This window comes from Watersipora subatra, chromosome 8 (assembly GCF_963576615.1).
Source record: "Watersipora subatra chromosome 8, tzWatSuba1.1, whole genome shotgun sequence".
Taxonomy (NCBI): Eukaryota; Metazoa; Bryozoa; class Gymnolaemata; order Cheilostomatida; family Watersiporidae; genus Watersipora; species Watersipora subatra.
Genome location: NC_088715.1, coordinates 34,717,385 through 34,740,772, shown reverse-complemented (window position 1 = coordinate 34,740,772; position 23,388 = coordinate 34,717,385). Strand labels below are relative to the sequence as shown.

At 30.7% G+C, this 23,388-nt stretch overlaps 1 protein-coding gene across 1 annotated transcript; it reads left to right on the top strand.

The window, feature by feature from the left end:
* The first annotated feature begins 78 nt into the window (after positions 1–78).
* LOC137401652 (cyclic AMP receptor 3-like) lies at positions 79–15,894 on the top strand. The gene is made up of 11 exons (XM_068088104.1): positions 79–181; positions 2,676–2,900; positions 3,199–3,306; positions 4,413–4,469; positions 5,756–5,825; positions 6,811–6,898; positions 10,094–10,231; positions 10,975–11,089; positions 14,290–14,443; positions 14,627–14,743; positions 14,845–15,894. The coding sequence occupies exons 2-11, from the start codon at positions 2,697–2,699 to the stop codon at positions 14,988–14,990; spliced, it is 1,197 nt and encodes a 398-aa protein (XP_067944205.1). The 5' UTR covers positions 79–181; positions 2,676–2,696; the 3' UTR covers positions 14,991–15,894.
* The last annotated feature ends 7,494 nt before the right edge of the window (positions 15,895–23,388 follow it).

The window sequence follows — 23,388 nt, the reverse complement described above, 5'->3', positions numbered from 1 at the left end:
TAAATAGACATTCCAGCTACATTTAAATTGTTCCGCTTGAGTTGTTCTAGCGCTAGTATCTGCACCATTTAGTATTTCATTTCTCATAAAGTTATGGTAGCGTTATAAACAGTGTGTATCACAGCAGCACTAGACAAGTTACTGCAGGTAGTTTTATGCTACAGCTTCCAAATTTTAGCGGGTAAGCCTAACAAAAAGACTTCATATTTGTCACACCACTAATGTTCTTCTAGGTAATCGGCTATTGTAAACGATTATTGATTATCACTGATTCAAGCTGTCAGTTTAGAGTTTAAAAGGCTAGGCAAGCAAGTACCACTCAAAACATGATGCTTGGTCAGAACTTGACTAAGATTGATTTATTATTGGAAAAAAACTTGTAGCTTATGTTTGCACTGAAAGCACTTTTCCTCTTTTAATCAGCAGAGATAGCAGTTTCACACTTTTCTAAGTTGGCTTCAAAATTTATACTTTTTACTAGCTTTACCTTCAATTTATTTTATTAATTCTTGCAGCTCATCACTCAAATGTATCCGATATTTTAAAATCTAAATACATACTATTACCGATTTTCAAAGAACGGTTTTAAGAATACATGAAGTGTACAAATAAAAACTCTTTGTAGGTGTGCGTAATAAATTAGGCAGAATAAATCACAATGGGTCTTTGATTGAAAATAGTACAAATTCACTTGAAGGGTAATTGCCAATTTTTCGGTGCCTTTCAGGTATCTCCACACTAATCACTTTTATTAAAGTCATGTGATGTATTTCATGTTGGCTGTACCTGGCATGCATTCAGCAACAGCTTCCTTCTGGGAGTAATTACTTTTCCCTAGTAATGAGTTAATTTCTAACAAATATCTCTGCTTACAACTCAAGTTCTTCGGGTTAGTATAAATTGCTATAATTAGCTCTTACCTTTAAGAAGCTCATTAAAATGTGGTTGTGATAGCTTAGTTACCATGGCAACTCTTAGGTTTATTTTTGCTTGCTTTTGATTAGATTAGCATTTATGGAACAGACAGAGAAAGCACTGCACACTTTTATTCAGCACCTCGTTGAAATCAATTAATTAGCAAATATCGAAACAAAGGTATTCACCAAATGTTTTTATTCCGCACATTACTTTTGGAGTTTATGACTAAACAATAATATCTAGCTAACTTACAAGTGCCAGCTAAAATAAGTTCAAATCCCTAAATTTTGCCCTAGTCTGCTGGCGTAATCCTTGATATGGTTTTTAGTGGTAGACTCTAACGAGAATTGTTGCTCTTTTTACTTTTTTCTTTAAAAAATAAATTAATTTACTCCATCAGTAGACTACATAGCTGTAATAAAAAGTTTATGATACATAAAAATATGTTTATGTTTCAAAGCTGTTTTAAAACATTAGAAGATAGTAAGAAATAATTTGATTTCAAGTATGTTCTATGATAAAGACTCTAACACATACTTCACACTCATTAAATAACATTTAGATAAGCTTTAGCTGTTTACTAATCCTAATCAATGTCTTAGTCTACGCAGTGAAACTCTGATTCTAATTAAAAATAATCTGTAATTTATAGTGAGCCAAAGATTTTGCTGTCGTGTGTAACTGTTTTGCTAACATACCTAGACATCGGCGTGGTCCTACTTTTACGTTAGAAAACCATTTTCTTTGGCAACTTAGCAGTGCAGAGCTTTCCAGGGAAAAGGTTTGAGTCACCTGGTCAGCCATTTTTATTCCGCACATACCCTTGTTGTAAGACGGAAAGACCACATGAATAGTCTTGACAGTATTTTGTACTTAAGTGACTTCTACTGGTTTAGTAGATGGATGGGTTGTCAGTTGTCTGACACTTTTGGTGTGAAGTCAGTTTCTCGTCAGAAGACTTTCCCTCCTGCAAACAATCAAATTTGTCTTGATTCTAGTCTTTGCTTTCATTTTCTGTTGTAAATTCTAACAATTAGGCCAAATAATGTTGACAACATATATATATTGTTAGCAAACATGAGGCTACACTAATCTATAATGATTTAATAACATTATAGAAAACGTATTTCAGAAGTTTTTTCCAATATTTGACCAAATTCTTAGTAACTAGTACACAAGGATTTTCATGCGCCGTGCGAAGCCGCCATGTGGAATGACTATGTGCACAATGCTCTAGTAGTGCAGCAACTAGGGTGAAATGGTAAAGATAGTAGTATGCTCTGCCTAAAATATGTGTATCTAGGTATGATTCCCATGTGGTGGAATCCTTTTTCTTAACTTTTTGGCATGTCTTTAAGCAAACAAATTAACGTTACGGCTTTTTTATAGCAAAGATTTGCTGAAATATAATAGCAATTTAAATGACCTTTGTTTACCAAATTGTGTGTCAGCATTTTTGTGAAAATTTATTAGAGTTACTGAGATGCATTGCATAAGTCTAGGTTTGGTTGTATACAGACGTTTCACGCTCCAGTTTATATACATGAACAGCAAATGTATAACAATATGTATAAATCAAATTAGTAACAAAAAAACATCATGTGATAATATTCTTTTTCAAACTAAGTTTTTTATAGTTTACTAATTTATTAGTTTAATTCATAATTTATCAAAGAAGTTCTGCTTTTGTGTTAAAAAATGGATTTCCTTTTACTGCAAAAATCAAAACATACATGTTCATTTAATATTCATTGTAGTTCATCCAGACCGTTTCTAAAATGGCTTTTGAAGTGCTATTCAATCACACTACACCTCGAATAGACTTATTCAACACAACAACAGGTCTACTAACCAAACAAATAACAACCGTCAACAGAAAGAAAGAGACCAGCATTGCTGAAGTGTTGACATTAGCTGGGAACATCACCTCAAATAGTTCTGATGTACTAGCTTATTGTGATCTACCAGATCCTAACCAATGTGTGAGTAGTTTTTAAGTACTTTACCATTTTCTAGTATACGTTTAGTGATATGAGAATAGAAGAACTCAGATTTTACAAACGATGAAACGATTTTGATCTACCAATATTTTGATAAATCTGTATGTGAATCACTCATCAAAAAGTTCATATTTTAAAGTATTTTCTAACCCACAGGCTTTTTGGATTTACCTATCTTCATCATAACTTACCAAGTATTTTTAAATTAAAATTTTGCAATAGTGAGTGTCATCAACGCTTTCTGGCTTTGAAGGCTATTTAATTGGTAACTTGCTTGCAGGAAACAGTCAGGGTGATGAAAACGGCTCTGTCGTCAATATCCATCACTGTTGTCATAGCGACACTGGCATGCATAGTTATTCTTCAAAAGTACCGAACATTCTCTCAGGTAAGAGAAGTTTGACTAATAGACTATAATGTGTAGCTTGTATGTGTGAGCAAAGCTTCAGTTTTATAAGAGCTTTTGCCTTTAATAGAGAAAAGCTTTTAGTTCTACTTGCAGATAGGACAAAAATGATTACGGTTAACTAATAAAACTTGAAGTTTTTTGGACAAACCTTTCCAATTGAAATAACAAGTAGTAAGCATCACTACTATTAATAATAACACAGATATTTACACTAACATTAGCGATAACCATAATACTAACTTAACCTTAAACTTGCATTAACACTAAATACCACTACTACTGCATGGTGGTATCATCACTTTACTACTAATTACCATTAAATTAACACTAACCTTAATGTTAACACTACCACTTACTGTAATAAATAACACTAAAGTTAAACTAATATTAACCTTAGCATTTACAGCCACACTACATTAGGATATTTCCTAAAGCACACTCTTTGGTGAATATCCAAACTTTCTCATTCTTAGTTTCTTGAAGTAAATTCACATTTGTGCACTCTAAAAATTAATGAAAAGATAGGTTTGATACTCAAAGTTGGTTGTTTTCTAAAATAAAATTTTTATTTAACTTGGAGAGTTTACAGATATCTAGCAAACAATAACATTTTTAAATATTTTTAAAAATACTGTGAATAGCCTACCATTGTTAATCAAAGGGCTCTTCTAATTATTCTAAAGAGCTTTTTAGCAGTGCCAGCTATAATTTAGTGTTCATGTGGAATTTGCTCTTGGTAAGCCAACACCAAATTTAATAAGGTCAGCGATCATTATAGGTCAACTTACGACTAATTCGAGCAGATTTCAGAACTTTACTAAATGAATGGTTGGATTAAATTCCAGTTTTCTCGTTTGAAACAATTTTTTATCATTTCTTTTGCAGTATAAAAGCACATGTATAACTCACCTGCAGTAAAAAGTCCAGAAATAGGAAAATTGGCTTAGTTAGCAAACGCAATCTGAAATTAATAACTTTTAGGCATGGCGGTTATACATATAGCGAGTATCAGGGATACAATCCACACCTTATTAATGGAGAGCTGAAGTAGTGTTTAAGAACTTCTGATGTTGGTTTTTTTGTAGAGGATCGTCTGCCACATTTTGGTTGCAAACGTACTGACTGCAATCACTGTTATTTCTGTGAGTATTTTTAATGATTCTTAACTCTCTTCAAAACTTTCTTATTTATAAGATGTTTTTCATCTCTGAAGATTGAACAGAGTCTTCATCTTTATGTAGATTCTTCTTCAGCAACATGTTTTAGATCGTTTGACAATAACAAAACGTTAATGTCTAACAAATTATATCAAAAAAAAGAAATGCTCTATAGTCTTAATAATCCTCTACTGTAGATTTAATGGGAGAAAGATTAAATCTACTGATGAGGTTTACAAATGGTGTTGTAGCAAACATTACCTTTGTGCATTTGAGCTATGATATGGACACACAAACAATATCTGTTTTTCTGTAGGCAACAGCTGCTCCCATATTCGGGTCATGTGATTGGTTAGTTAATTAGGTCAGAACATATTGTTGATCAAACATAAATTTTGAAATATTTGATTGTTCTACCTACCTATGCATACTATAACTATCAAGGTAAAATACATTATGTTCGTAACTGTGTTTTAGCAGTGTTTTCCTCACCAATAGCAAAAGGCTTATTGCAACAGCGTTCATTATCTGTACTGCACTCGGTACTGACTGCAACATTAAAGTGTAAAAAAGAGCCTTTCATTGCAGGGAATATTTAAAAATCTTATTTTGGTAAGAATTGGTTGATGCATACCAAGTTATATATATATATATATATATAGATTTATATATATGATTTTATCTGAAGAGTGCAAGCCTACCGCACGAAACTTTAGGTAATAAAATGTTTTAACTAAACTTGTAGTTTTTTAGTACACATAGTTTTATATAGATTTATATATATATATAAATATGTATATATATATATCTATATTTATATTTATATATATTATATATATAGATATAAATATATATATATATATATATAACTTGGTATGCATCAACCAATTCTTACCAAAATAAGATTTTTAAACATTCCCTGCAATGAAAGGCTCTTTTTTACACTTTAATGTTGCAGTCAGTACCGAGTGCAGTTATATATATATACAGTACTGAGTCAGTACCGAGTGCAGTATATATATATATATATATATATATATATATATATATATATATATATATATATATATACATGTATATATATATAAATATGTATATATATATATAAATATATATATATATATATATATATATATATATATATACATATATATATATAAATCACACAGTCTCTAGTTCTCTGGCAACTGGCAAGCAACTACATTATAAGGTGGTTTTTAATCCTGTGGAATGCCAGGCATTCCGCTAGTAACTAAATATGATTGTTTTAGGGAGATGGAAGACCTACTTTACCTGTTAGCTCTGGCTGTGTTGCTCAGGGCTTTTTCCAGTTTCTGTTTGGTAAGTTTGTGTCTTTTTTGCTGATAAATAGTAACTTTTTTACATTCATGTGAATACCAGTCATATTTTTACAAACAAAATTCAACTTATATTACTTTCATCCAACTTGAAAGTCTATTTTAATCCTAAATTGCAAAATAACTAAATTTTTATTGTTCTTAATCATCTATTTTGGCTAAAGACTTTTAGAAGAAATATAAGCAAATTTATGTCTAACTTGTGCATTTGGATACTTGAATTGCTTATATTAGGCCATTTATGATATGGTAGACATATTCAGATGATCGTATTATGTTGCACATAATTGGAGGCTAGAACTGGCAGGCTTGGTAACAAAACGCTCTTTATAGGCCAGCTATCCTTACTAACTAAAGTTCGAAATAAACTTTGAGGTTATATCAATTCATTAACCATGAAACGGCCAATAGCTGAAAAAAATAAAAAACAAGTGCACTCATACATAACAAAAAATATATATGTACATATTTAAACATAATATCCGTATTTTTTATATATGTACAAAAATAAAAGATAACATGGGGACTTTATTTATATATCTGTCTATATGTATATACTCTAATATGATGATAAATTGTAAGGATTAACTTGTCGTCTGTCGTTTTTTGCTATCGTCAGTTCCATGCACCTTGGTGCATTGGATATATAAATGTACACATGGATGTCATTTAAAGAGAATTGGCTAATGTAATATCTGTAGTTGATTGAAAAGATATGTTGAGTTGTGTCCAGACACAGCACAACTTTGACAAAATTTTTTACTTTAGCTACAATAATATGTTGCTTACCATAAATATACCAAACATGCTTTTACAGTTTTTGCAAGCTTGAAGGCTCAACTGATCATTAAGCAAGCAAAAGTAAATGCTGTACATCTTTGTTGATTGAAATATTTTTAGGAATAAAATCTATTTATGTTTTAGTTTTAGTTTATGTGTTCAACCTCCAACTTTATTGATTATTTTAGATTGGGCGGAGTATCTATGGATGTGGTATCTTACTATTTTTCTCTTTTTTATAATGGTAAAGCAACAAAATACCGATCGCTTCGAGTGGTGAGTTTAATGACAATTATTTTATTATTTACTATGTACATGGTAAAACATATATATATAAGATATATATATATACTTCATCTTATATATATATATATATATATATATTTATATATATATATATGATTTTTGTAGTAAAAGGAAATCCACTTTTTAACACAAAAGCAGAACTTCTTTGATAAATTATGAATTAAACTAATAAATTAGTAAACTATAAAAAACTTAGTTTGAAAAAGAATATTATCACATGATGTTTTTTTGTTACTAATTTGATTTATACATATTGTTATACATTTGCTGTTCATGTATATAAACTGGAGCGTGAAACGTCTGTATACAACCAAACCTAGACTTATGCAATGCATCTCAGTAACTCTAATAATATATATATATATATATATATATATATATATATATATATATATATATATATATATATACGATGAAGTAAAATTAAAATCTGCAGAAAAAATATGCACTATTAGTAATAAGTAGAGTAATTGTTTAAACTAAAACCTATTTTGAAAGTCGAAGGTTTCTTCACTACAAGTCTGCTTCACGGTGGGTGGTTAGTGGGGCTCATTAAGTAGCTTTGTATCAAACAAAGACAACTGACAAGCGAAACTGCAAAAAATATTCGTAGTAAAAAAATTTATTTTCCAGATTAGTTTTAATCAATAGGTATATACATTACACGTTTTATAACATATACCTTCTATAACACAAGTTACACTTAACCTATGTAATTTATGTAAAGTTTCAGCTTGGTATTACGTAAAAGAAATCTATATAACATAAAGCCTCAAGTTGATCCAAGTTTTCAAACATGATTTGCATAGTGAGAGCCCATATTTAGCCTTAAAACTACTGCCTTTTCTTTTGCCACACTCCCAAAAGAACTGTATCATGTTTATCTACATGTAATATATAATAGTATTTTTACAGACAGGCAAGCCATGAGGGATTGTGAGGTGTTTAGAGAAAGCAAAGAGAATCAGCATCTAAACAATTATATAAAAATAATTCAAGACTGGGAATTTGAGAATGAGTTACATTGTTGATCTACCAACTTGAATGTCATGAAATATCATTAAATTCATTTTTTTATTTTAACCTCTAAAATTACCTTTAGAAAAACTAAAGGGCTAGCAGACACTCTTTTACCACAATAAATGTGTTTCTTCATTTTATTTTTTTCTACTTTTAAAATTTCATTGTTTATTGTTCTTTTTACCATAAAGATTGTCATCTAAAATAAAGTAAAATTATCCACTTGAACTAATATTGAAGGTAGGCACTACCCTGAGTTAATGTAAAATTATTGTTATTATGAACTTTAAGCCAAGCGAATGTGATAGAAAAAAGATGCAATTATACAAACCAATAATACCGCAGTAATTTTGCAGTCACTAATTTTTTTTTTAAATTAGTCTTTTTTCCTATTAGAAGGATCAATGATAGAAAACCCCTCAAAAGGATAGGTGACAATTATCATATAGGCGAGGTTTAATGATCGAGCTATGTTGGGATTGTGCTAGTCTGGTTTTGAGAGCTAACCCAATTCTCGTAGGGTGGTCGCGTTGCCTTGTTAAGTTTTGAAAAACCTGACTAGCTGTTATCATGTCATTAGTTAATTCAGTCAGTAGACCCCTACTGTTCGCAAAAAGCAAACCTTGAATTTTTACAGTGTAGGGCTAATACTTAACCAAAAAAATGAATCCATGGAAAATAAAACATTTCAAATTACCAATTTTTACCAATTTCGAGATTGGTAACGGTCATAATATATGCTTAAAGTTAAATATAATTTACCTAAAATCACCCAAACTACATGTATATCCTTTTTTCCCTAGTTTTGATTAATATTTTGTCACCCCTAATATAAAATGACAAAGTCTATCACCATTGTCACATTATTTGATTTAGCCAATAAGATGGAACAGCAGGTAAAGTTGTGCAGTGTAGTTTTCATGCTCTAAATCTAAATATAAAACCGAATTTGGGCTATTTTATGATTGTGACTATTACTATTGTGAATGCTTGTAAATGACAATTGACTGATCATAACGGTGACAATATTGGGCAACTATATTTATTTGAAAACAAAATGAAACTAACAGATCAGTAAAATAACCACTATTGTTCTTAATATTTGTAAATATACCAGGGAATTTATTGAGCATATTTATTGGTTCTGGTGCCATGTTCGGGTTTATCCCAACAGAGTTTGATCATTAAACCACACCCATATGATGGCCCCCTGCTCTTGTGGGCGGTTTATATCATTAGAAGGATGTACTACATAAACTTAAGATAAACCTTCACAAAATTGTTGTAAACTTTATCAGAAAGTGTCGTTAACTTTCTATCATTTGCAACTGTTTTAATGTTTGAGGTAATATGACTTTTAAGGTATTTCTTGATTAAAATCTATAGAACTTGATAGTAATTCAAATACCAAAAAGAACGATGCATGTGAAACAATGTCATATACTGTTATCTCAGGAATAGCTGATATAGGCTATTGCGTTTATGTTGAATTTTGCTTGTCTCTACTATGTCGGTTTCTTTGGAACTAAAGATGTCATAATCGTTCTTACGATTTATATGCTAGTTATAATCGAGACCAAGTTTTATTAATGTTAATCTTGAAACATATATATTTTAAACTTGGCATATTTCAAAATTTTTTCTATCAAATGATCATTTTTCAACACAATTTACATGCAGAGTAAGTAAACCGTGTCCCTCAATCATTAAAATTATTTTCCATGCAATTTATTCCCAATCATCTAGAAATAAAGCCGGGGTGAACATTTTTTTAAAGTTTGAAACAATATGTACCTAAAACTGTTAAATTTTAAATTTAAGTCAAGTAGTTGCATCATGTGTTGGTAAAAATATGTAAAAAATTAAACATCAAAGTTACAAAAAAAGAGTTGTTTTTGTATGCCTTCAGTGTTATTTATCATAAAAATTTCAAAAAAGGGTGTTATGAATCTATAAAACATTGAGTTACCAAATCTGGCGTTTATTTGGCAAGAATTAAAACAAACAAGCATTTGAAAAACTTGTGTTGTATTTCAAATCTCTTTACAAAACCTGGAAAATCTTGTGCAAAAGATTTATCTAACGATTGCTGGATAGCAAGCTCTAACTATTATACAAAACCTACCTCAAGTTGATTGACTACAGGTTATACACGACTGCTGGCTGGACGCTACCGGTATCACTGGCGTGTCTCCCGCTGACCACAAATGACTATGGACCTGCAGGAGCTCCTTATTGCTGGCTTACAAACACAAGTACAGGCCAAGGCTGGAGATTTGGACTGTAAGAACATCATTAAAGTGAACCAATAGATAGATACTAACCTTTTCCTGCATAAAAAAATCTGAAAAACATTTATGTTTAAAATAAAATTATTGCCGCTAAAAAACTATGTAGGCCTATATATATAAACCATACTAGCTTATTAAGAATGGAAAAGCCATGGTACTAGCCACAACAAGATAAAACCGATTTGTCAAACATCATCTTCTAGTACGCCACATTTTTTGCAAAAAGATGAGTTTGTTCATTGTATGTCAGGTAACAATCTAAAAGCTTGTTTGCCAAGAAAAGGTAAAAAAAATTGCTTTTCTAAAATAAGAAACGACAGCTGATACAAAGCAAGCATTAAATATGCACTAAAGTAAAGATTTGAAGTGTCTTTTAAAATTTGTAGACCAATCAAAGATTTTGTAAGCGAATTCATTTCCAAAAATTCCTAAACATTAGTTAGTTTCACGAAAAATGCGTTTTCTGTACATGCCATCAGATTATCTGTTAAAGATATATTTGCAAAACTTTACTTAAATTCACTGAAGCAAACAACAGTTCATGTCATTCAGCAAACGTTTCTCCAAATACAGGCCAAAAAACCTTAATATGGTTTTGCCTCACATTTGCTCCCATTTCTACCCCACCCACAATATGTAAGCTCTAGTTTTAGCTGACAAGATCGGTTTTAAATCATTCATGTTCAAAAAAAATGTTATTTTTGCATTCTACTCGCTAAGGATAATATTTTGCAGATACTGGGGGCCAGTTGTTGTTGGCATGATTCTTATGCTGGTTCTTATTGTCTACATACTCTGGCATGTTAGACAAAAGAGGAAGTGCACTAGCAAAAGCGATCCTGAACAAGAGGTCGGTGACTGCTATAACAATCCAAAGCAATGCCTAATTCTTAAACTAAACTAAAAAAAAATTGGTGTTTCAATTTGTATAAAATCTGCATCAGACACACTTTAAGACCAAACTAACATAATTTTTCCTTTTTTTAATAGTATTGCAAAAACTTTATTTTGCTAAGTTTTGCCTACAAGCGCTACATTTGCTCCAATGTTTAAATACAATTTGAAAGTTCACTATTTTACTGCATATTTCAGAAACATATCATTAGAAATTGTGAGCTCATATATAGTATTTCATTGGCAATAATTTCATTTCACAAATAGAAATGTTTTTCAAATTAGGCCATACAACAATAATAAAACAAAAAAAATGGGAAAAAAGAAACAGTTAGCCATTAAAATTGAATGAATAGTATGACAAATAGTGTTTAAAATGCCTTTCTCTGCTAAGAGAACGGATATTTGGTAGAAGATTGTTACAGCAGCTGGCAATGACATTTTCAAAATGATTGTTAGTTATTGTATGCAATTTGTTCACATCACATAAGTTGAAATGAGTTGAGAACCGGTAATTGTCATGTCAAAAATGAGGACACAAACCATGAAAAATCTTGAAACATTGAATTGAAGTAAAATAAATATTTAGCATCGGCAGAGTAAGAAGACGCTTAAATTTGGAAAGATCATTTGTTAGAATAATATATGCAGGAATATGATGTAGATTTGCAATGAGTCGAAATGCTCTTTTTTGCAACAAAAATAAATCCTTAGTGACATATCTTGGAGCTAAAGCTAGATTATAATAAATGTGGATACCATAAATAATATGGCAAAATATAAACTGATAATAAAATGCAATAACAGATTTTGAGTTCATGTATGGCCTGAAAAACTGGAGCAAAGGCAATGACTTTGTGACCTTACTACAAATATTGTCGACATGATTATTCCAAGAGAGTCGATGTGTCAAAACAAATCCTACCAATTTTGTCTCATGTCTACAAGTGATGGATTGATTGTTAAACTTAAGAGTAAAGCTATTTCAAAGGTTTTCATTAGTATTATAAAGAAGAAAGTTTAATTTAGCAGTAAATCAATTTAATTTAGCTGTAAAAACGTTGTTTGTAAAATATTTGGCAGAAAATTGTAAACAATAAAGTATTTCATCTGAAACCATTTCAGAAAATCTATAAAAATGATATCTAAAAATTGATACCATGACTTGAAGCACTGTGTAGCAAACAGCTACACAAAAGGTTATACATGTAAATACAAAATGCTTTCAGAGTTTTTTTCTCATTGTACTATTGCTAAAAAATTTACTCAAAAATTTAAAAAATTAGTAAAATGCTTACAATTGCAGTACCACCTAGCACTATATTTTGTTCTTTGTAATTTTTAGCATGAAATCATTTTTATAATAGCCCACCATATGTGCTATTTGTAGACACGGTCTGCCACTAAAAGTAGTTTTCAGAAATGCAGTTAATTTTTATGGACACATTTTACTTTATTTTATTATTGAAAAATATATATTTTTAATGTACATATAAAATCACTGCTATATATTAAAACGCTGCTGATACTCGAAAGGTCATCAATTCATTTTATACAGTTACATTTATACGTACCTGTATTTTCATAGCCATGTTAAACTCGGTGGATTTGGTTGATGAATATAAACTTGATTTCTTATTGCATTTGTTTCATAATGTGCAGATGTTACGATGTTACCGCAATGTTACACAAAAAAATACCATAAAAACCAATATCAATATAATAAATAATGACATTTAATTATATTCATGTGTAGAACATCTTTAGCTCTTAAATTAAGTCAAAACTTATAATTAACAAATAATAATAAATTACAAATTAATAACTAATAACTTGTTCGATTTAAGCTGTTCAATAGTTGTGCTCAGCACTGTATTAATAATTTCAGAGACCTACCAGTTCTGCTGTAGTTTTATAAAAAAAATTTAGTTTTAAAAAGTTTTTTCTAGATTACTCTGTATGCCTGGACAACAATAAGAATAATAACAGGCGCAAGCCTATAAAAGATATAAAAGCTTTTTAATTTGTCTGCATTGTTTTTAAAACTTAATTCAATTTTGAATAATACATTATTTATAATTAGTGAAGTGTCGGTAAAGCTGTCATGAATTAAGTGATAAATTATGTTGTCATGAGCTGGCTTTCTAATACTTTTTTGTTTGAGTCTTTCTATCCGAGTGCTCATTAAAGCGCGCTTTTATACAAGATGCATGCGTGGTAAGTAAATTTTGCCTGCCTTTTTCCTTGTAGACAAAATTTTGTATCTTCAGAGCAGTTTGCATTTATAATAATACTGGTATTAAATTGGGTTCATGCTTTACACACTAGTTTTGTTTAGAAGTTTTCTTCTTTCAGCCCATTTATGGGTCACTACTGCGAATGATATTTCTTGAAACAAAATTTATTACGCCCACATGAGATTTGGCACAGGATCAATTGCAACTGAATGCCTTTCCTAACACCACCGACGGTACTTCTGTGTCTCGAACCTCTGATCTACTGGTTGTATGCCAGCTCTCTACCTACTGAACTATGGCTGCTCCCTTAGCTCTATTTTGGGATGTCGCTTCAAAATCTGCTAAAATTTGCACATTTATTGTGAAATGCAACGATTTAAGTAGTATTAGCAGATTTAGTTTCTTTTTTATTAACAAAAAGTTTACTGATAGCTAATAAAATGTTGAGCAAAAATTTTAGAAAAATTTATTTTCATCTAAAAACATCTGCAAGTAGCATCGTGCCTAAAAGTTCTAAACGTCTAAAACCGAAATATTTGCATATTTATCTTTTACACCCAGCTCATAGTTTTTTAACTAAAACGCCAAAAACAGTTTTTATTTTCATATATAAATTTTTTAGAATCAGGTTCATGCTTAAAAGCTCAAAATGATTAATCCAAAAATATTTTCTCATTTTTTTTGCAACCAGCTCATTATGTTGTGAACAAAAAGATGCGAATTTAATCTTCATTTTCATCTATAAAATTTTTCAAACAAATTTATGTATGATTTTGCCACCAGTTATTAATTTTTTTTTTTAAAGTTACATGTACATGTAAATTTAGTCTCAATTTTCATTTGTAAGTTTTTTTCAAGCAACTCTCATACCTTATATTCCTGAATTGTTTAAATATTTAAAACTGTCTATATTTTACAGAAACGGGTAGACGAATATTTGAAGCCCTTGGTGGGATACGCAATATCATTCCTCTGCATCAACCTCATCATGTTTATCAATCGAGTACAAAATGCCATCGCGCCACCTATATACGGCTTTCTTTGTTTTCACGTATTTCTTGTTTGTTGCTACGGTAAGTTAACTGAAAGAGAACAGTTGAATCAAATGCTTGTTTTAACAGTTGAATCTCGACATCTTTGAATGTCTACATACAGCTTAGATAGATACATCTTTTTTGACAAGAAGTTATGAAATCTTTATTTTCATTGACTCGATAATCTACAAAAAAACTGTATAACTGGTTGTTTTCACACAGGTCTGGTTCTGAGCACACTCTTCTTCTTTACCAATGGCAGAAAAGAGTTTACTGTTAAAAAATTCTCCAGCGGATTTATTTACCATTTTGCTAAAATAAAGACTTGCCAAAAACAAAGTAAGTGATAACCTACTGCAAAAATCGGTTAGCATATAATTCAATAAGAAAGTATTCAAACACAAAAAACTATGAAACTAACAAAGTTTATCAACTTTTAGTATCTACTTACGAGATGAGCCAACACAGTTCGAGTCCTAAAGCCACTCCTGGACCCACGCCGTGCATGCCTAGACCATTCTACGTTGCTGGAGGAATTACAGACTATGAGATGGAATGTGACACTATCAGCCTAGATAGTGTATAATTTAAAGATAAAATACCGAATTCATTAATCAACCAAGTTTTAGTTTGTTTTTATGTTATTATATTTTTGAAGCCACTTTAGTTGTGAAGAAAATATTAAAATTTTGAAATTTGTTACCCTTTAAACAGTATTGAGATTAGAAGCTATCAAAATTTGCCCTGAGTATCCTTTGATGTTTGTTATCAGAATCAATACTTGTATTGTTTCTGTAATGGAATGTGACACTATCAGCCTAGATAGTGTATAATTTAAAGATAAAATACCGAATTCATTAATCAACCAAGTTTTAGTTTGTTTTAATGTTATTATATTTTTGAAGCCACTTTAGTTGTGAAGAAAATGTTAAAATTTTGAAATTTGTTACCCTTTAAACAGTATTGAGATTAGAAGCTATCAAAATTTGCCCTGAGTATCCTTTGATGTTTGTTATCAGAATCAACACTTGTATTGTTTCTGTACCCAGAGATCTTCTGTAATATTAACTCAAAATTTTTTCTAATATAACATGGTTATTTCAATATTATACTAAAGACCTTTTTTAAAATACTGCAACATTTATTTAAGTTTGGTTCTCTATATTCTCACAAACGAGCTAACACTCTTTTTGTTTAATGCTTTGACTCATAAAATCGCTAGCCCAGAAAGGATATACAGTAATACCTTCTTACTATTAGTAGCCTAAAAAGCTTTATTGCTTTTGATATAGTGTATATATTTTATTTGTATATAATATATTGATGCTAATTTAAAATTACTAAAAAAATTAGAAGCATGTAGTTTGTAGAACCTTTAATGGGTTCGGATTTTTATCTTGAAACCATGGAAAAGATAGTCGCAATTAAGCTAATGTATGAACTTTTTGTTTTAATATGGGAGAGGAAATAAACAAGATCCAAATAGACTTGTTCATGTATGTTATTCATTCATTTTGGTGTAGGATTTGCTTTTCAGAAAAGCAAAAAATTACAAGATTCTTTAATTCCCTACAAATGTTGGTTGCTAGAAATAGCATTAAATATCAACCCTTCAAAAACATGAAGAATAAAATATGCAAAGAATCAAAACAATGTTTCAGATTTTATAGATAGGAACAAATCACCAAGTTCAAATAGTCACAATCTGCCAAGTGACTTATATTTGGTTCTCTAGTAAGAAGAAACCTATAATAACATTTCGACCAAGCATTGAGATCTTATTTTAGAAGCTTTTGTTTGCATGTTTATTAAAGCTCGAGGCTTAAGAAACAAGTTCCACTGCAACACAGCTGGAAAACCAATTGAGATCCGGTGACTTTTAAAAACTTGATAGAGGCTGAGATAATTAGCAGATGAACCAAGGCAGTATGGTAGATTGATAGTACTGAAATAGTGCATCCGCTTTTAGGATTCTGGAAATACTTTGAGAAGACAATTTGTTAGGTTTACACACATTTATCTTGTAAAAGCTGACATTTATTAGCCTTATTGACAATTTAGAACATGAAAGCGTTTAAAAACTTAACATTAAATGTTTGATTTGCGAGCAACGGGAAGTATGAATAGGAGTTACAGCATTGGGATGATTGTAGCATATATACATGTGCCATACTTTGGAACAGTTTTTATGCCAACTTTCTAAATATTAACCACCTTGACAAGTAAGAGCCAAAAGCAGCACCCCTGTTGACTCTATGCTATGCAGGCAAAGAAAATATTATAATAGCAGAGGAAAATCCAAAAAGCTGCTACCCCAATTATAGCGTAAGGTGAAACCAACTAAGCAGAAAAATGCTGACAGTCATATTATTAGCTGCCAGAAAAAAACACTAGCTTTAGTTATGAGTATTAGTAGTATACAGGATGTGTTGCTAGATGTTCCTTTATCATAGTCATCAAGTGATACTTATTAATTGAAAGCCAAACACAGGATTGCCAAGTTCAACTATTATTACCTGACAATTATTTATTCTTTATACATAATCACAGTTGCTTTTTAATGAAAAATAAAAGTGTAGCAGATTTTTCACAACTCTTCTAGCATCTCAAATTGTTATGTTATTTTCTATTAGTTTTAATTTGACCAAGTTCAATACAGTAGATGCTCAAAACTGCTCAAGTGAATATACCTACCATAGCATAGAGCATTGAAGCCTTTTTTTATTTAGCTGGTTTATTTGTGAATGACTTAAGTCTACAATTTACTGCTTCTCTGATCAGCTACAACCAATACATGAGTGAAGATAAATGTGCCATCTTGTCTATCTTAAGGGTTTTTGACTAACAAGTTCTCACAAGCGTAGGCTAGATATATACACTAGGCGCTCCTACAACGTAAATAATTCATTCCAGGAACATTTACATTATATAGATTTTACATTAGAAGAAAAATGAAATACATGTAAATTGTTTACTTGTTATAGTTAATTTATATTACTTTTCACATTTGCTTTTGTTTTAAAATTGTTAAAAGTTTTTTTCAAAACACAATAATATTTGTTTAAATCTTACTTTTAAAGACTGGTTTCAATTTCAAATAACTCGTTACACTCCTATGTCCTGTGGGGCAGTCACTAAACCAACAACGTACACCTACCTGCTGTAGGTTTTTACCAATATCAAAAAGTACCAGTATCTTTCATGAAAAATATAGAGTGCCACAAACTGCTGCAGCCAGAACTTTCTATACATACATGTACTCTTTTTTTAATTAAACATAGTCATGATTTTTTTCAACTTGTAATAATCTATTAGATAAAATAATTTTCCCATTTTATTTATTCTAGCAAAACGATTTATCTAGTCAATATTTACTAATTTTTAAACTTAAACCCTTTTACAGTCGTTCCATTATTTTAATAATTTACTTTAACTGCGCAAGCAAGCTTTTCAGGCTTGAAGTTTTAAAAGTAGAATGGTACATTTTTTATCTGTTGATTAAAATGATTTAATGTGAAAAGAATTTTTTTATAACTCGAGTAAAGCCAGGCATTCAACTCGTATTTATATAAATCTCAATATTTGTGGTCTGTTTAGTTATCGCAATAAAATTTTGTATCAAAAAATTGCTCCGTACTAATCTTGAACTCACAAAAATTGCAAACACAAGTTCACCAACATATACTCTTAACCATTAGGCTATGTAATTTATGACATACTTATCCATTTTGTCTACATCTATGATATCTTTATCGCTAAATAATGATGTACCTTGTTAATTAGTAATTAATATAACATTTTTATTTTGTTTTTAGTGTTAAAAGTATTTAACTCGTCACCTTTTTTTTACTTTATATATTTCTAAGGTGTTTCAATTTCAAATATCCTTTTACCAGCTCCAATTTCTGGCTCTTCCTCATGGCTATCGCTAGGAACTATTAAATTTAAAACTTTTACATCTACACAGTTGTATTATCTTGAGTAGGAATTGCATTTACACTAACCCTTTGGTTGATCAGACAAAGAACACGACAAAAACAGTCCAATATCTTTCTTTTGCGGTTTTACCGGTATCGAAAGGTGCCAGTGCTGTCATATTCAAAAGTTGGATGGATGTCCAACTTTTGAATATGGAAGCTTTGATTACAGCAGTAAACATGTTTTATACACACACATCTGTGCAATCACTTTTATTATTATTAAACATACTCATAATATTTATTTTGTTCTCCCAATTTGTAGTAGTTGTAATATTGTAGCATCACAGACTATCTAGCCAATACTTGTTAATTATTTAACATTTGAACACATTTACAGTTGTTTCATTTTACTCTTAATTCATTTGAACTGCACAAAACACTTTTTTCATGATATGAAGTTTTAAAGTTAGAAGATTAAACACTGTATACGTTAAAAAAAAATTTTTTTTGTCTATTTATAGTCTTATTACCCGGTCAACGCCAAGCATTCAATTAGTTAACTACATAACAGCTGAATTGCAAATACATAGCCAATGAATAAACAAAACACAAACCTACATTTAGAAATGTTTGGATAGGAGTAATCTCTAAAATTAATCTGACATTTATTTAACTGCAGACTAAAAATTAATTAACTCAAAAATTACAAAGTTATTTTCAAGTCTAATCTATAATGTCTTACAACATCAGATGATGAAAAGGAAGACTTTCTCATGTTCATGTCATCATTCTCTGTTGGTTCATGCCATCATACTCTGCTGGTTCATGCCATCATGCTCTGCTGGTTCATGCCATCATGCTATGCTGATTCATGCCATCATGCTCTGCTGGTTCATGACATAATGCTCTGCTGGTTCATGCCATCTTGCTCTGCTGGTTCATTTGCTCATCTATGCCTGAAAAATAAAAAAACAGTAGTGTAAGCAGATTTAGTGTGTCAAGCTCAAAAACAGTCATCAAACAAACTCAACTCAATTAGACATTTAATAAAATGCAGATCTTATTTCACAAAACAGATATACAATCAACTTGCAAGTTTTTTTTATAATGGACCAACTTTTAATCTAATAATGAAAATACAGCAAGTGCCACTTTTAGTTTTGGATAACGTTTTAAAACTCTCAAGTAATAAAATTTTAGCATTCCAACCTATTTTTAGTGATCTTTAATTTAAGAACTAAATTATAACTGCTATTTACAGCAACATTTCCCATTTTAAGAATGTGCATTAATTAACAACTATCTAAAACAGTCATTTTTTTCTATCAAAATATAGCCATAGCAGGTAGATTGATTGGCTAGTGCAATGTACACTAGAAATAAAAGCCAAAAAGTAGATAAAGCTGCTTATTTTGAGTACACTAAAATATAACCTTAGCAAGGATGTAGAGCAACTGTTTCTTGACATGCCACAAAGGCAGAAAGAAGGTATATATAGAGCAGCTGTTTCTTAGGGCATCAGATATATAAATTTTCAAGTATAATAGAAGCAGCATATTGCTAAAACTCTAAAAATATAAGCACAGCTTGCAAATTGTTAAATAAAAGTTTTAAGCTCACGGTATGCTACACATTGTTGAAGACACAAAAAACAACAGCAAAAAATTAATAAAGTAAATTCTGTAAAGGAAAATGAATTTTTCTGTTGCGTAATGTGGTTCTATCACGTAATGTGGTTCTATCACGTAATGTGGTTCTATCACGTAAATTTGTAAGGCGTTGGTGTCTTGTATAACTTGTTGGTGGCTGGTATAAAGTTTAGTAGTTTTTTGGATAATTTGAAATGTAATAGTCAAGCGTTCATGTTGAAGATACAATCTGGAAATTAGAGACTTGGATTCGTTGTGATTGCATTAGTTCTTCAGACTCGCTCATCACATGTACGTTTAACTGAAGAACAGATCAGATTTGGTGTTAACAGAACAGACGACAATCTATGAATACAGACTGCCACAAGAATACATCATAATAGTTTCTTTATCAGGTGTTCTTGTGGTGCTAGCAGTATCTTAAACATTGAGTATGATGTTGTCTTAGCTTACTGAAAGCAGAGGCTGTTTTGTAACTTAAAAGTCCTTTTGAACAACCGATGACTCAGTGGTCTTGGCTAGGCATGTCTGAGTTTAGTGACAAAGAAACCACAATTAGTGGAGACATGTCCAGTTGGAGAGAGCAATTGAAGCTTATATGTCTTTTTGGCACTACCAGCTGCCTTTTTGGGAATTCAGCTCCAATTTGGTGTAGACCATTCAGCGTACTAGACTGCTAGACCATACATGTTAGCAAACTAAGCTAGGTACTTGCTATCTGACTTCTACATGAGGTTAGTCACTCAAATATTGTTGGCAAGCCATGTGAAGAGCTGATCGAATTGTAACTATTAGGTGTTATCAAAAAATAAACCTATTCTTGTGTTCTATCATAATAGGGTAGTGTCACAAATTTTACCGTTTTATGTAGCTACTAACTAGCTAATAATCTGATCTTGATTTTGATTGAAAATTACACATCATGATTGAAAAAACTATGTTAATAACAAAACAGCTATTTTCTATGTTTGAATGCAGAGATCTTTTACATAATACTACATTACATGATACTACATTACATGATACTACATTACAAGATACTACATTACATGATACTACATTACATGATACTACGTTACATGATACTACATTACATGATACTACATTACATGATACTACATTACATGATACTACATTACATGATACTACATTACATGATACTACATTACATGATACTACATTACATGATACTACATTACATGATAGTACATTGCATGATACTACATTGCATGATACTACGTTACATGATACTACATTACATGATACTACGTTACATGATACTACATTACATGATACTACATTACATGATACTACATTAAATGACACTACATTACATGATACTACTGGTTGATCAATTTTAGTATGCTTTCAAAACTAAAACTTTCATTCAATTATTAAAACAATTGGCCAATTTAGTTTGAGTAACTCAAAAAAACTTCTTCATTGCTTGATGTGGTATATTAGGGGTGAAAACGGCCTAAAGTAATTGATACATGAACCACTCTACAAAAAATATTTATTCTCAAATGCCAGTCAGTAGCTTTTTTCAATCTGACCTCTCATAATGGGAGCAGGGTACCAGCAACATGTGGCAAACAATATTATTAATTATACTTTGAGTTGAAGCATTCTGTCCCTTAAGTTTGATGTAGTGGCTATACATATGACATGTTTTTTGACTACTTAGTCATTTATTGGTATGATTCACGACCTAAATTTAAAGATGGGCACTAAATGCTTCAACAGAACAATGGCACAATAACTCGCTTGTTCACATATTTTAGAAACAACATGTTTGCTTGATTTTGTCAACAAACATCATTGGCCAAGTTAAAATGTGAAATAAAGGTAGCAATACTAGCCGCTGCTCCTATAATTCTGAAACTATTATGTCACAATATTTATATGTGGTTAAGGCTATAAATACTCAATGATACAGTTTACCTCCTTTAAAAATTTAAGTTGTGCACTCTGGTATTTATGAAATACCAGCTTCAATTTTAAAATTAAGTCAAATTTTTATTTATAACTTCATAGTTTGTTGTGTTATTTCTTTTGATCTTGGGTCTAATTTTAGTAACACGTAATATATTTCACAGTTTGTAATTTATAGGCACTTCAAAAAGCAGTTGAGCTCAACATATTTACCTTGATTCCGCCAGTTTCTAAAGTAACCTCGATGATACGTGATGCCTTTACGAAATTTATCTATAGTAAATGAGCTTCGACCATTAGTTATAAAGAAAAGGGTGCTCCACACCAGACCTACAAAAAACAGCATAGAGTTGTCATCTCATTAACAATTCTTAAATGACTAGTGCATTACTGATTTACAGAACCACTAGTCTTGCCAGCTCAGTTAATATTGCAAGCTGCCATCTTATGGACATTATACCGTAAATGCGCATATAACGTGAACATCGTGTTGCTTAAATTTCACTGAACATAAATAATTCACATGAATTTTTTGCTTGGTATTATTTAAAAAATCTGTATAAAATAAATCTCAAGTCGATGCAAGATCTAAAGTTTGAAATATCTAAAATCTAGCAAGATTTAAAACAACAGTGAAAGTATTCCTTTTTCTTTTGCTGCACAAGGGAGAAAAATGGCGTATAGGGGTATGAATTATGTATTTTTTTACTTTATTTGAAGCATATAATTATTGTCCTTTATTAGATTTTTGTGGCATAGAACTTGCTGTAGGAAAAAAAGTGAAGTTAAATTAGCGTTGAAGAGTTAAGCTCCCTTTAGGCTAATGTAAAATTATTACAATAATAATTATATCAGAAATGAAGTGAAAGTGGTGCAAAAGTAGAAAAAAGCTGTTGATACAAACAGATGTTACCACAGCTCATGTACAGTCATTAAACCAAAAATTTAACTTTAGTTTTTTTCTTCTAATGTGCTAAAGTTATGAGTTTGGATAAATTTTAGAGTGGATTAATTTGTAATAATATGATGTTACTCTTCATTTAATGTAAATTCCCTATAATGCAAATGTCCTCAAATTGGGTTGTTTACATTGTAGGAGCATAAACTGTATTATACATGTAAATGCATTTTTGATTGCCAATATCATTCATTTTTAACAGATACTTTTGGGCTGCTTACTATAGCTGCTCACAAGAAATACGTGAAAACAGAGAAGGCCAAATATGGGTGGAGCAAAAGCATTTTGGATTCTGTTGATGCACATAATGATGTTGATGCACAGAAAAGATAGGGCATAGCCAACCAGGGGTTTTAAGTATTCGACAATTCTTTGCTAAAACAGAAAACAAGTTAAGATGTTAGAAAACAACCTGCTTCAGTTGGCTAATTCCAACACATAAAACACAGTTGCATTATCCACAATGTCTTACGATTCTAGCAATGTATTTGAAGTATCCTAAACATACTGAAATGTGCAAGT